The sequence below is a fragment of the Metopolophium dirhodum genome, chromosome 5, assembly GCF_019925205.1.
Source record: "Metopolophium dirhodum isolate CAU chromosome 5, ASM1992520v1, whole genome shotgun sequence".
Lineage (NCBI taxonomy): Eukaryota > Metazoa > Arthropoda > Insecta > Hemiptera > Aphididae > Metopolophium > Metopolophium dirhodum.
The window spans coordinates 31,687,805-31,704,644 of NC_083564.1; the positions used below are offsets into that span (position 1 = coordinate 31,687,805).

At 31.5% G+C, this 16,840-nt stretch overlaps 1 protein-coding gene across 2 annotated transcripts in view; it reads left to right on the plus strand.

The window, feature by feature from the left end:
* The first annotated feature begins 52 nt into the window (after positions 1–52).
* LOC132944694 (transient-receptor-potential-like protein) overlaps positions 53–16,840 on the plus strand; it is a 55,504-nt gene continuing 38,716 nt past the window's right edge. Inside the window, exons 1-2 of one of the 2 annotated variants that reach the window (XM_061014173.1) lie at positions 727–789; positions 3,361–3,446. Coding sequence is in view for 1 of the 2 variants with exons in the window: in XM_061014172.1 (XP_060870155.1) it covers positions 686–789 (104 nt within the window). In the remaining variant the exon portion in view is untranslated. Of the gene's footprint in view, positions 790–3,360; positions 3,447–16,840 lie in introns of both variants that reach the window. The other variant, XM_061014172.1, reaches the window with a different exon arrangement.

Here is a 16,840-nt window from a genome sequence, read left to right on the forward strand (position 1 = left end):
GGTGCACTATTTATGTCACACGTGACCAGTATTAGGTATAATATTATGTTGTTTTCGAATGGCGCTGAAAACGACGACGGTCGCCGTCAAGTCCAATGCTGTCGCCGCAGCCGCGCCTCGACTACCTATATATTATCCGTGCGGCGGACAATCGTGACGTCGCGCAAACGTCGGTCCGAGATCACCTTCGGAAACCCGGTCTAACCGGATAGATTTTATTTTTATTCGCGCATAACAATATAAGGTATAGGTAGGTAAACGATATACATTTTTTGTTTGTTATTGAATTTTGGCGGCGGGACAAACAGCGACCAAGGACTACCGCTATCCGGCGGCTATCGCACACGATCGCGAGTGCAGCGACGACGGTGCAACAGGTTTCCTGCAGTACGCCGGTACAGTTTTCAACAGTGGACTCGAACGCGACGATAGTGTAAAACTGCCACTAAGTAGCTCCACCGTCGCCGTGTATATCGTCTCCGGTGTCTCGAGACAGCCGCTATCGATTTTCCCGCCCCACTATCGGGAAAGCCGCTGTCGTAATTTCGTTTCCCGCACATCTCTATCCGAGGATGTCCGAGCTTTTCGGAAGCGCGGCCGACGCAACAGTTGTTCATAATATTTTAATATAATAATGATCGCGACGAACTAGTCTGCATCGTTGTAACGCAGCAGCAGCACCGTCATGAACCGAATGGGCAAAGACCGGAAGTCGGCGAAATCCCTTTCGCTGGAAGAGAAAAAATACCTGTTGGCGGTACAGCGAGGAGATGTGGCCAACGTGCAGAGGTGAGTTTTCGAGCGTAAAACCGTTAAAATAAGACTTGCAGGAAGTCCACCGCGTCTTCTCGTCGACCGTTTATAAATATATAATGTGATGTTCTCTCTCCCACACCGCGTTAAGAACAGCTGTTTATTCAATTTAATATTATTGTGTGTGATCGGTATAGGTCACGAAGACCTTAATATCTATAATATTATCGTCTGCACGGTTTTTAGCGATACCTATATCTATATAGTAGGTGGAAATTACAATATATTTAGGCGAGTGATTTGAGCTGCACTTGGACTGGTTGGGCATACTCCGCATAGATTGTTGGATTATGTGACCTGCAAGTAAGTGGTGTATCTACGGGGGGGGGGGGGCAAATTATACACAATATAACATTTATATATAATAATATAAATATAATATGTGTGTATTGAATGTCTATTAAAAATTGTACCTATATCCCCTCTTGAAAAAATCCTAACTACTGCTGCAAGTGTATCTATCCGTGGGCGTCCCGATGACAGACTCGAAAGTCGTTATTATAATTAATAATAAATTCGTTCTCGACGACGAGGCCTGCAACAACACGATAAAATCGATATTTCTATCTACGATTTAACATATGGCACCCAAACCAGGATCACACGTGGCTTTTATCGCGGAAAAATCACGTGTGTAGGTTAAAATATGAAACAATATTTTGTTAAAAGGACGACAGACTTCCACAGACCACAGGTGTCAACTACATGTTTTCAAACGTATGTATACCAGTCGTAAGACATTGCATACTTTCTTTTAGCAAAACAACTTTGTGTAGGTAAAATTTCGTTCAATGGTTTTTTTAAGCTTGTTTGGTCGAATATTACAATAATGATTAAAATACAGATCTTATTCTTATAGGGGTAGCTAGAACCAAATTTTTTAGGTGTCTATTGCCCGGACCTTCTGAAAAAATGGAATCAAAACAAACAGTCAATAGTACACTATAATATCATTATAATAAATCACATGTTTTTAATTTTAAGTCGATAGGTGCGAAAATATTCACTCTAATATTATTAAAGCTAACAACATGAAATCGGTTCTGATTCGAATTTGCTATAATATGTTGTATAGATACTATACGTCTATACGTTATTGTAAGGCGGAAACATAATATGACAATCGGGTGTGACGTTCTCTTAAGCGAACAGCTGCTGTGGCCGAGGCCTTGTACATACTATTATTATATAATATCAGAATTTGCAATAGCAACAGTATTGAATTCGCAAATCTATGGACTTAACGAGTTAAACTATAAACGACGAGATACAGATCGCATATCAACTGAACCGTTTTCAATAAAATTGATAAGTATCAATCGATTTCTTGGGACTACCTACCCATATTTTTTTCTCAAAAAAATAATATTTAAATTATTATATTCACGGTTCCTTTACACGTATTTACCCCAGTATTGTGCTAAGGCCACACAGAGAGGTACGCACGATATATTATTTGCTATACAAACGAAAATAGTTTTCTATACCTATTGACAACGTAATTTCAAAATGACCACACGTAGATTGATGTACGCCAGTTATACCAGTTATATTAGTTATACGTTGCCTATACATCACGACTGGGCCTTAATAAATTAAGAGGCCTCCTTAAATCAAGCGAGGCCCCTTAAAATCAAATCGAGTCACTGCAGAAACTATTTCAAATGTTTTGGAGCCGCCTAAGAATTGTATATCACTTACAATAGTTAAATCAGTAAAATGAGGTTCAAAACAAACAAATTTAGATGAACTTTTCAAACTTAACGTTATTTAAGATCAACTTGTGACGAAAGTGCTGTAAAGCCTGCGTTATTATTTTTCCACGTATAGTCATTTCTGGAAAACATAGATGTTTTCAAAGTAGTTGGTATTTAGTAAGTATCCTTGGTTGGAATAATCAGTTATGACAAATCCTAAATGCTGTTTTTTGTTATTATTGTCGTAATTTTCCTCCTCGTCAAACAGTTACTAAGTTTCATCTTTCTGAATTGTTGAATCAAGTACAAAGTTATCAAGTTTGATTTGAAGAATTAAAAAAAGTAGGTAATTTAACTTTTTATTGTAATTCGGCATTTTGACTGTATCTAAGAGTGATTATAACATCAGATCAACTATATGAAAAGTCCTAGACTAATTAATGATCTGATGTTACTTTCCATAGAAAATAAAATAAATGGGCAATTTATGGATATTTTATTGGCTGTTATTAACGGGTTTTGCTGTTATGAAGACAAGAAGATTGGAGTTTTTACTTTGAAAATATATTATAAATATTAAATTGACAATACGTATACAATAAGTAATGAGTATATTAATTAATAATTATATTAAATACAAATTTTGTAATATGTATTTATGTAAGACTCTTGTATTCTGATAAGTACAAATTGTATCTTTTAAAACTATCTATACTTATTTTTCGGTTCACTTTGTTTTAAGTTATCACAATGGCACATAATGGAGGGCGTGTCTATAGCTTATTTTTTCAGCCCTTATAATATATGTTACTATTTTATTATTTTTGTTTATTTATAAGGTTGCCATTAGTTTCAGATAATAATAACAATTTTGGTGTACGAACCACGCCGGCGGGATTGCTAGCATTCCAGAAATACATAAATTATTATACCTAGGTAATTAAGATTTGTTTAAGAGGACGTCAAATTCGCATGTGTGGCCTTCCGTCTGGGTTAGTGCCCTATAGCTATGTGGCAGGTAGCTTAAGAAGTTTGAAATTGGATATGACTCCTGTTTACAATAGTTTTACACGGATGTTAGTGCCTGTTATTTCGATACCTATAACTTTTCGATCAGCTTGTGCATAATATAAACAAAAATGTTAAAATAAATATAACATATTAACATATTAACATATTATTATACCTACATATTTGTAATTACAATTTCAAGTAGGTACCAACAACTAAACATAATTATATGACTCATTAACTTGCTTTAACTTGTTAACAATTTGCGGAAATCGCGGTTAACGTTACGATGAAGGACGTACAGCTATATCTCCCGCAGATTAGTGTCCTATAGCTGTTATTTTTAATTTATTTTAATTTATAAATTAATTACCTACTTAATTTATTACTAAATTTTAATTTATTACTCGCGTATAATGTATAAATTACACTTAAACTGTAGACAATAATACAATTTTGATGTGACGTGATCTGCACGAATATCTATGACCACATGTCCACATAGGCTGCAGGGATCGCAAACGGGATGGTATCTTTTCGAGAGCTTCGGAGTCGGGGGAAAAATTACACAAGCTGCCTATAATAGGTATTTACAGCTTGCGCGTGTTTGAAATTTGAATATCCTATATACATAGGTTCAGTGGCGGTATTTCGATTTTTTTTTAATACACATAATCTTATGCAGGCCATAGACCCTGTTTAGAATTTATCCATTTTTCAGGCCAACTAATTTAAGAAATGGCCAAAATCACTATAATATTGGATTTAAAAATATCTAAGCCGCAAATAAATACCTTACGCGTTGTTCAAATGACGCCACTGACCCTATACAATATTTTATTTGCAGTAACAATAATAGTAGCAAATGTCATATCACACCTGTAATAAAAGTATACGATACTCAGTGTAGTGAATTGCGGCCCAACTGGAGTGGCTCCAGAGACTTGGTTGAGGGTAGGGGGAGCTAAGTAGTAATTTTTCGAAACTTTCAATAGTATAATATGTTTTTTTTTTTGTAATTTATTATTTATTGTTTTTTATAATTTACGAATTTAGCTACATAATAATAAATTACCATTTCATATAAGCCTATTAACATCACCACGGGGAGATAGACTGAGTCGTCTCTAAAAAATGTTTTTTTTGTTGTTTTTAATTATTTATGTTTTTTCCGCTGAGTTGATTTGTCGTCATTTTTCAACTTTAGATTATGGCTTTGGAAAAACCTTAAGACTTAATGGCTTAACAATATCAAACTGTCCTATTAATTTTTGTATAGGCTTTTTCATCAGCAGTTGCCTAATAAATGCAACATTTTCACACATTTCCTTAGTTTTGAATCCTATACTATTCTGCATTTCATAAAAATCTCAGACAATGAATTATAGATTTCAGGATGGTTAGAGTAGAACTACATATTTAGTTTTGAGTGAAAACTTTCACAGCTGTAAGTGGTACGGTTCGTTGAATTATTAATTGCAGGGCCGCTACTCACCCACAACCGCGTTATTATACATTTATACTTGTGTGTTAATTGTACTCCACCAAAAAAAAACCAAAATTGAAATATTATGTCTCAGCGTTTCATCGTTAAAAATAAATAAAGGTCGTACAATTAATATACAAACAAATAGGTATATTACTCTTTAGCGGTATAGTTTTATAAGTTTATATCATATAATATAATATTATATCTGATGGCGGAACAACACTTACGATGTCATTTAATAGTTTTAGTCGAACACTCAGTTTTGTCTTATTTTGTATTCTTTGGTCTCCGTTGAAATTCAGAAAGATAGGAAACGATCACTTACTCTATGAGTTTCAGTGCTTTTTTTTTGCACGTTTTCGCCGAACTTCATACAATCGCTAGACGGCGTGCGTGTGATTTTAAGATGTTTTAGCTATATAATTGCAACCTATATTTATTTTAAATGAATAGTAAACGACATTTATAAAGGTAATAAAAAATGAAACATTTACGTTTTTTCTTTGAGGTTATGATAGCACACAACTACGACCGCGACGTATCTTTTTTTTGCACGTTTTCTTGCGCGCAGGAAAAGCGTTGAGGTTTCTAGTTTAAATATTCTGTGTTGATATATAGACTTTCGTCATTCGTGGATACTATTTATTAACACTATTCATAATATATAAAAATCGCATACATATTATGTATGCGATTTTTGTTCATTCACTTATTTTAAATATTTGACGAGGCCGAACAACGACAAAATATTAGACATTGCATTATATAATATACAATTGTCTATATTGTCAATTGTATTTGTTTGTTAATATAAGTTTATGAATTCGCCTCCTTGATATTACGCACGCATTAGGTAAATTATCATAAAATCAAACCGTTGTAGGTATACCATATAATGTTATGCAAGTAGTTTATAACCCATTGGATTCTATTGATTTATTCATGATGTCAACGGCAATCCAAGTCAGGGTTTACATTGTATGGAAAACGTTTGTATAAATTTATATTTTTAAACAGCGAAGATTTTTGTGTATGTCCGACGATTTAATTTGAATATAATGAAACCATCGCGATCAAAATATGTTATTAAAAATTATGACATAATAAAATGAATGGAGTACTAAACTTTTAAAATTATAAAAGTACCTCATGTTTAATATTGTACTAGATACAAAACAGTGGCGGAAATAATGGAAGGAGGGGCTTGACCCCCCAAAAATATCCCTTATTGATTTTAGATATAGGCTCCCTATATGGGTTAGTTAATTGTTTTGCTGGAGGGCTGTAGTGCCTCAGAATTTTAACCCTATATGACTACACAATATAAAGGGCGGGAGGGGCAGTCCCCGCCCTTGACTTTTTCTGGGTTGATTATCATAATTATTATTGATGATTTTAATTAAAATCATTAATAATAATAAATGTGCTAAAAAAACTTAAAAATGCCCTACCAATTCTTAATAGTGCACTAAATTATTTTTATTTTTTATATTAAAGATATAAATTTTAAAATAAATTCGGAATAAATTATAATATAGGTACATTTTAAACTTTTAAATTATTGTATAAAAGTTGTACAGATAGAACACATCATTTGGACTACTTATTTAATCTGAAAATTAACTATTTTTTTTCTATACCTATAGGTTTAGACTTTCGATCATATATTTATTATAAAATTCATGTAAAAACATGTGCAAAATTTAAAATAAAATTTAAAATTTAAAATTTAAATTTAGAAAAAACTTAAAAATGCTCCAAAAATTTAAAATCGTGAAAAAATTCAATGTAGGTAGTTATGAGTATAGCTAGATTTGGAAAACAATGCAAAGTGCAACGTAATCTCAACCTCAATCATTGTAATGTAAAATATCATAAAATAAACTTTTTTAAATTAAAAATAAAAACAATTTTGCCCTCCCTTGAAAAATTCCTGCGAACGCTCTTGCACAATATTATAGAAGTTTATATATTATATAACGTTAAAGATTAAAATGCGAAAGCCGGCATCGGGTAAACGTTTTCAAAACGATAAAAACTTTCAGTCGTAAATCGTATAGGTAACTAATTGGCCATATAATTAGAGCGTAAATTAGACATAATTTAACATTATTATCTAAAAGTAAATAGCCATTTATTATTATTATTATATATTATAATAGCCAATAGTGATATTGGAAACCGCATTATAGTGAAAGAACAAAACAATAATTATTGTTTACATTGAAATTGATACACCTACTATTAATTATCGTACGTTCACTTCGTGCGAATTAAGCTCGAGGTCGTGATTATAATATTATATAATATTATGCAGTCGGCGAGATCTACAGGTGTTCAAAGCTATAAATTATGATAATATAATATATAACACCACTTGGACAGTGTGGACACTCCAAATACGACCCGCGGTCGTAAAAAACACCGTTTGCCTATAAAACTGTATGTTTGGAAGTTGTAAGATTTGGCATCAAATGCACTCCCGCGACGCGTTCCTATATACATATTTAGTATAATAATATATATTACATTATTAATATTAGTATTATATTATCATTTAACAACACATCCACTCACACTCACAATAAAGGCACCGCGCATGTATATAGGCATAGACTTAGTATATTCGGATCAATGACGTGTGCGTCCGTAGGTTGTTCAATAATTAATTGGATTTTGCCTTTGATCGTACCTATACCTTACCTAATGATCGCGGCCAGTGATATATTCGATCCCAATTTATATATCGCGGGATGAATTAAAACTACTATAGTCCGCGACACGAAAAGTGGCCGATTTGTACCGCGACCCGTTGCGGCTTCCCTACCTGTTAGCCATTGGTTCTCAACCTATACCACCTCCTGCCCGGCGCACGGCGGTCGCAGTGCCATGCATCTGCGCGCAATGTGTATTCCATACATTATAGTAGACTGGTTTTTTTTGTGCACCCTTAGCTGATCTTCTGGAATGCCTGGAGGGCAGCTGCAGAATGTGCTGTGGTAGGGGATACAGTAATGCACATAATACAAACACGTTTTATGGCACTCGTGTTTTATCTTTTTGTATGTTGTGTACTGTGCGCTCGTAAACAACTATTTTTTTACACTGTTTTTTTCTCCTGCGTTACCGTGTTAATCCATTTAAAAATGTCGTTTTCCGATTCAGATACTCACAGTCAGAGTAAAAAAATTATTCATAGTGTGTATTTATTTTTAAAACAATTATCAAAGAAGTCAGATTTAACTGCTGATTTTTTTAAAAATGCGCAAGTTGTTACTGCCGAAGCTTGTGGTGTGGGTTATCGTACTGTAAGACGGATTTGTGCTGAAGGAAAAAATAATATTAATCCAGAAACACCAGGTGCGGAACCTACATTTGTTTCTCCACGTAAAGGGTATAAACGAGCAAAAACTGTTTCGGAGCTGGATGATTTCGATTCCGATGTTGTGAGGAGAACTGTCCACGAGTTTTACGACCGGGGTGAGTACCCAACGGCTCAATTAATATTAAATGTCGTAAAAAAAAAAACAAATTACAATGGGTGCGTTCGATCAATGCAAAGGCTCCTAAAAAATTTAAAATTTACTTACAAAAGATGTAACGATGGTCGTATGTTTTTAATGGAGAGGAATGATATCGTCGCACTTCGGTGTAAATTTTTACGACAAATGTGTACGCTGCGAAAAAATAAAGACGATCGTCCAGTGGTTTATCTCGATGAAACGTGGGTAAACCAAAACCATTCACGCACCCTTATTTGGCAAAATGAAAATAATTCTGGTGGTCTGAAGGTGCCGACGGGTAAAGGAGGCCGACTTATTGTATGCCATGCAGGATGTAGTCGCTACGGGTTTATAGAAGGGTCAAAATTGGTATTTCGAAGCAATACCGGAAATACCACGGATTATCATAATCAGATGAATGGTGAAGTATTCAAAGAGTGGTTTATTCAACTGCTTAAAAATCTAGAAGAGCCATCAGTTATAGTCATGGACAATGCGCCTTACCATTCAATCCTCAGAGACAAATATCCGAAAAGTAATTGGAGAAAAACCGAAGTACAACAATGGTTAAATGAAAAAAATATTGAGTTCCATCCATTGGAAACATTACCTGAACTTCGGCAAAAAGTTAAAAACCTATTGCCACGTGAAAAAAAATATGAGCTGGATGACATTGCAATTGAAATGGGTCATGAGGTAATCCGTCTTCCACCATACCACTGTAAGTATAACCCAATTGAGTTAATTTGGGCTCAAGTTAAGGGCCAAGTAGCGAAATTTAACAATACTTTTAAAATGGTTGATATTGAGCGGTTAACACACGAGGCATTAGATGCAGTAACAATAGACGACTGGACGAAATGCGTTCGTCATGCAGAAGAAATTCAGGACGAGGACAACAAAAATGAAATAATGAGGGACACCATGATAGAACCAATAATTATGACAATATTACCAGATGACAGTGACTGGAGTGATGATGAAGAAGATATTGACGAAGAAAACCACGGATAACATATGTCTTAAATAATATTAAATTAAAAATTTTTTGTATTTGTATTTTTTTTTAAATTTTTTTTGTTGTTTGGTTTGAATAAAAAAATTAATTATAGTAATTTTAGTAAATTATGTTTAACTCTTTCGGTCCTGATTTCTATCTAAAAATTCATAATGGTGTAAAAAAAGTAATTATAAATAGATAATATAATGATAAAATAATAATAAATAATGGTTATGGTGTATAACGTCTTTGTTAACACTATTAAAATTGAAATATAAAATCATTTGTATAGGAGTTTTGGAGTTTAGGAGTTACCGTGTTGATTACGCGTTGAAATGGTTAATTTAAAAAAACGCGGCAATTTATTTAATTAGATTATGAACCACTTAGGCGAAACGGCCGCTAGGTTCGCGACGGTCATCGGCCACATTTCATGTCGCGGACTATAGCCAGCGTCCAATGAGTCAAGGTCACGTGCACGCGCTATAAATTACGTATAATGATAATAATAATAATAACATTTAATATAATATAATATTGAAACGAATGCGCACTATATAGAAACAGATTGCAACCGTCGACGACGTCTGCGGACTGCTGCACCATTAAAATCATGCTCACCATCACCGTGGTAAGTAATATACCACGATCATTGGCGCAAATCTGGGGGGCTCGAGGGGCTTAGCCCCCAAAAGTCCGTCAAGCCCCTTCGTTTTTTAGTTTGGTAGAATCCCCCCCGTTCACATGTTAACTCCCCCCGGCAGTTTTAATGGATTTCCGCCTACGACCACAATAATGTGTGTACGGACATATCATCGGCACCGGCTTAACCGACAAAATAGTCGAACTTTGCTATAGAAAACGTAATGGACTGTATTATATGGTTTAGTATTTCAAAAACAAAAATGATCCGACCGTCTGGAAAAAAAAATGTCTGCTAGATGGTAGCACGTGAATATGCGATCTGATGTTGTTATGATACTAGGTATATAACAGTGGTTTTCAAACTGGGTGCCGCGGTCTTTCGGAAAGTTCAACTATTCGTTCAAGAATAAAATTATAAAAATATAACTAATACAAATTTGTTAGCCCGTCAAGCACACATTTCTAATTAAATGTACTTACATAATTATAATTCAAAGCAATTTTGTTCATCTAATTATTTAGTACAAAAAAAAGGTCAGTGTCCCGTGAACATTTTTTGCGGAGCATGGTGTGCCGCGTTTAATAAGACTATAAAAGTTTTAAAACCACTGCTATAGTGCTATATAAGAAAATAATTAATATCAACAGGTAGCCCGAAAACATTGTTACGGGTTATGGGGACTATAGGTAGATTAATATTATAAACATTTTGATTTTTTTTTGAAACAAGACACTAATTTCTTGAAATTTGAAAATTGTCCGATTGCTTCATATACCTAATGATTGTTTGGTAAATTTGTATAGTTAATTTCTGGGCTCTGTAAAATTTAGACGGTGTGCGATTATATCATTAATTATAAATTGCATATTTGCATGTTCGGCATAATGAAGGTTCGGTACCCGTACAAGATCCTCGTGTGACCAAAGTGATGTATTAATGATATTAAATGATGATAATAAAATGGATGGACTACAATTATTATTGACGATAGAATTGTCTGTTTAATGGGGTGCGAGCCTGAACACGGCAAATTAGGCGTAATTCTAGATTTAATTATTGAAAACGCAAATAGACTTGTTCGGATATGGATAGCTTTTCTGTCGATATAATATACGTCTTATATATTAATATATCATTTACTTTCGTTTTGAAAATTATATACACTACGATGCAATTTGATGTATGAACGGTCAATATTATACCCATACTGAAGGCGGTAAGTGCACATAATATAATTGCGTCGTCTCAAGTCAGGTATAACCGAGTGTCTTGTGATGAAATGAATTTGGCGGGACGGAATCATCTTATTTTTCAAATTAAATTCACCCAAATGTCGTAGTAAAATGTTTAATAATTTTTTTCGACTACTTAAGTTGTTAATTGTTATATTATAGCGCTCACTATTATAATTTTAAAGTTATATAATAATACAATCAGCTGTTTTAGACGTATTGGAACTTTTGATATTTAGTCGGTAAGTACCTAGTTAGAATAGTAATAAATATAAAAAGGGTGTGTCATTATAATATTATTCCAATGAATTAAAAAATCCCTAATATTATCAATCAACAATCACACTAAATGTATAAGAATCAAAATGATAAGCAGCGTAATAATAAGTAATAATTTAAATAAAAACACTCAAATACAAAAATATGTATACCTATACCTAGGTATTATATTTTAATAACAATTATAGGTAGATACTATTTAGAATTAACTAAATAAAACAACAAGCGTCTAGCGACAGGGAATCCGAATGGCTGCAAGATGGCCGACATCGTTATTATGATCAGCTATCACCGACTTTATTATAATTTTCTAATCAAAATCATGATGAATAAAATTAATAATATTAATAATAATTGGGTATTGGGTAATTATATATATTAAAGTTGGTAACCCGTTGATATTTCAGTTAATTAATAATTATTAGTTTTTAAGATTTTTCTTATATTATCTATGAGTTAGCACCAATTATAAATCTTAGGTTATGAATTCAGAATTTTTAAGTAAATAAAGTATATTGTAAAATTTAATATAGTTATTATAATTCATATAATGAAATATTGAAACGGATGTACAATAGTTAGTAAGTAATACTTAGTTGTCAAACAAGTTAAATTGTTGTATGCTGACCATCAGAGATCTATAATATGTTGAATTATTTGTTAATAAATATACATTTATTTTGTTAATTTTTATTTAATTAAATACTTATAACACCATAAAACAATTTTACAATACATATTCAAATAGCAGATCAAAGAAATAATAATAGAATTACAATGCATTTATAATACAAATACAATTAAATAACGATTAGTAAAAACTCAAACACAAATATTGTAAGAAGTACTGGATGTACTGAGTTTTATCTGGTGAATATTTAAAATGAGATAGACTAATCAGATACTTCACTGTCACTATAGTATAATAGACTTGCAATTAGTATATTAGACTTGAACAGATTTATAATATACAACTTGGTTGGAAATAAGGTAGGTAAGGGAAGGAAATTTATTATTTTAGAAATAAAGTGATAATAAAATCGATGATAACTGATAACGATAACGATGTCGGCCCTCTTGCAGCCGTTCGGCTTCCCTGTCGCTAGACGCTTGTAATAAAACATAACATGTGCGTAAGAATAAAGCGTTTTGGTCAGAAAATGTTTTAGATTTTTTTTTATTATCTATACAATTAAATATTATTTATTGATATAAAGGCGTGATTAGGTGGCATTGTATCGCGTTCAACAAGTCGAAAACATTCGGTAAATTATGTAGGTACCTTATTATAATAAATATAGATTGTATAGAATAAAACTCTGCAGCCGTTAATTTATGAACGAAAACGAAATCACGTGTAGTATAGGGAACCAATAGCACTGAAATCCGTACAAAAACAAATATAATTACTTGTTCGATTGATATAATAATTAATTGAGTTATTGATTCAACCGCAAAGGATTGGATGGACATCGATTATGCAAAAGGTAGGTATATATTATCATAGCACCTACGACGGCGGGGTTCATAAAGTTGTGTTTGTTGAAGGAATTGGATTAATCAACATTTATCAATGCTAAGACATTGTTAATGCGTCTGTTCTACAGTTTTACGTGAAGCTATATAAGCGGTGTGATTTTTGTTTGAAAATTTATTTTTAAAATAAGTTCAAAGGTATCGGAGAATAATCAATTCTCCAATTAGTGAATACAACCATAGGTTAGTGGTACAATTCGGAAAGGTGTATTTAACTACACTATTTATTTATAACTCTATAATGATTATAGCCGGTAATTGGTACCTATGTGTAGTTAAAGAGTAGTATTATGTAAATAGTAGGTATAGGTATCTATCATATGAAATATGAAAAATGAATACATTTTTATAAAACCCAAGTGAAAAGAGATGTCTATGATAATTATATATTATGTTTAAGTAAATTTTGTTTTTAACAAAAAAATAATCATTTTTTTAGTTTAATTTTAGTAGGTATTCAGTTGCTTCTGAGTTAATATGACGTACGAAACACTCATCGGCATCGTTAAAAGTTGAATAATCTAATGAATAAAATCCAAAAATTGTTTGACCAAAAACAAGTTATTGTGCATCGGAGCAAAAAAAATATTTATTTAATGCTGTAAATCCTGTACATTTAGAACTTACTTAATAACTAATAAAACAGGTATATGCTTAACTATATGAAGTGGAAACTAAAACAAATAATGAAATGTATTACGTTGAATAATCTACAAAAAACAAGTTGCACAACATATTATAAAATATCTATTATTATAATTATTGACAATCAAGTTTTAAAATATAGTTTATAATTTAATAAAAATGATAACCTATAGGTAGGTAACGGGTTTAATATCTAAATTTCGACTAAATGAATAACAAATAGTTTACGAACTGTATATCAATAATGCGCATAATTTTACTTATAACATTATAATTACCTACTGTCCTACTATTATTATGCACTAAGTATATTCGGTATGGGAAAACATAAGGTGGCCACATGTCTTTTTATGTTGTTTTTTTTTTTGTAACATGTCAAGACTAAAAATCGATCACAATAATATTCTAGTACTCGTATTATATAACTATTTCATTGTAAATTATAATGAAAATTAAAAAAAATCGAAATGATATTGTTAAAGAGGTAATAATCAATTATAATTTATAGTTATCTACACTTAATATTTTAATGACATGTATAAAATATATCAAACACGATGGAATATTATAATATATAGTAATATTTTAAATATAGGAACCTAATTCTTTAAGTGCAAATAATGAATACCTAGTGATAATACCCAATTATTTTGCAAACACAGAAGGTATGTAGTTTGAAAATTATGAGGACATAAAAAATTAGTAAATTAGTAATTGTTTGTGAATTGATAAGATTATTATTATTATTATTATGTTAGTTGAGGTTAGGTTCATAATATTGTAATTTGTAATTCATAAAGAACACTGTCAGCATGTCATGTGCGCAGGCATTAGGCAAAAACATTAAATAATTATAATATATTATAGTTAAAAGTGTATGTCAATTATTTATCCATTTTAATCTAGTAAAGAAGATAAGACAGTTAGAGCGCACATTATGCTATATTATTATAATACTAATTGTAGGAGAAAACTGTTCAAATCACGATAACATAGGTAGATGTTTAATAATATGATGATTTAAGGTTTAGGTTTAATGCCTATGTATATTGTTGGAGTCGGTAATGACTCGTAATTGTATGTACATTTGAGGAGCTTATTCAACTTCAATAATGTTTTTTTTTATGTGTAAATATCTATATAATATATTAATATGTGCATCGAGCCCCACCCCTACTATTAAAATGTATGGATGTATAGAAAATTTGTGCAAACGAACTAAAACGCGTTAAAATAACAAAAAATAGTTTCGTCAAATGATTACCATGGCAACCAAACAATAAACAAATAAATAATAATGTTATAAGTATTGTAAATAAAATAAATAAATATACATTTTTTTTTCAATATCTATTCAACAAGCATGCTCACCCCCATTTTCCCCTTTAATAATGAATTTGTTCAAATTCTGATTTTTGGAATTTTTAAATATACTTGAAGATTATGTTTTCAAATTCTTGGGATTTTTGTACTACTTACCCAAGGATTGTCCTGTGGTGAAAGGTGATACAAAAATTATTTTCAAACGAGAACAATAATTCACAGAAAACAAGCGGGTAAAATATTTAGTAGATAATTTTTATGAACATTTTGATACATCAAAATCAAAATTCGAACGAGTAGTTTTTGAGTTATTTAACTTTGTGTACTAAGGATAATAGGTTCATGATAATGGGTTGGAAAGATATTGGGGCTGTGGGGATTTTAAAATGTAAGTAATTAATATTAGTCTATGAATATGTATATTTATTATTTGTAAAAATGATCCAACTAATACCTACATAATAAATACTATATCCGATAATATTACCTACACCGATTCCATATTTTTATACAATTGTAAAACTATTTTAAGTCTATTATCCTCAATATCAACATTTTAATACCTACTGTAAAACTACTCATTAAAAATTTGGATTAGATACATTTTCAAAAAAGCGATCTACTAAATAATAAAAAAAAGGGTACTCATTAAAAAAAAAAAACAGAAGTTTGTATTATTACTGCTGCAGGACAACCATAGTGCAGGTTTCCTTTTTCCTTTTTAAGCCGGCAGGGTTTTGCAATTTTTGAATGTTGTTTTTTTATTATATTTAGTTCGGTGTTTTGTTTTTTCCAAAGTTTTTTTTATTATTATTATTATTATTATCTATACATATAAAAATTTATGTTTGTCTATCTTTCTGTGTGTCCTTTATGCATTCCTAAACGGCTGGACCGATGTTGATGAAATTTGGTACAGAGATAGATTAGATCTCTGGGCAGAAGATAGGCTAATTTAAAAAATTAAGATGACCAACCCCGGGAGGTGCCCAAATAGGGATTTTGAGATTTCCAATGGAAATTTTTGTTTATAAATGGTTGCCATGGGTTTTAAAGGTATTATAATAATTATTATTGGTTGCCATTGGTTTAAAACATGTTATTCATATAGAGTTGGCATTTTTAATGGGCAACGAAGCACAGGGGATCAACTAGTTATTATATATTTTTTTAATATTTAAGTAGTCAAAAGTTAGAGCTTTTAAATTCTGTTTAAATACATATTTTTATAGCACTTATAATTGTGATTTAATCATCAATACACAGATTTAATGTGTCACAACTCACATGCACATATTATTATTATCATATTATGATAAGTCTTAAAAAATATATATCAAACAAAAAACGTTTGGGAAAGATAGTGCACGCAGTGTTATATTTGTTTTTAATCATCCCCGTCCTTTGGGCGCCGACTGTCATAAACATAATATAATATACGACGTTTATTTAGCATGACATAATATTATTATATTATATTCCCTTGACGTCACCGTTCATAACATATTATAATAATATTATCAACCCCGAGCACTGCACGCCATGTATCGACTATCTGTTGAATAATATTATTTGTGCTCATATATATTTAGATAAAATATATAATAATTGTGCTTTATATTAATATTACGTTTATAATAAAATATATTGTGTGCAACAAGTGTGT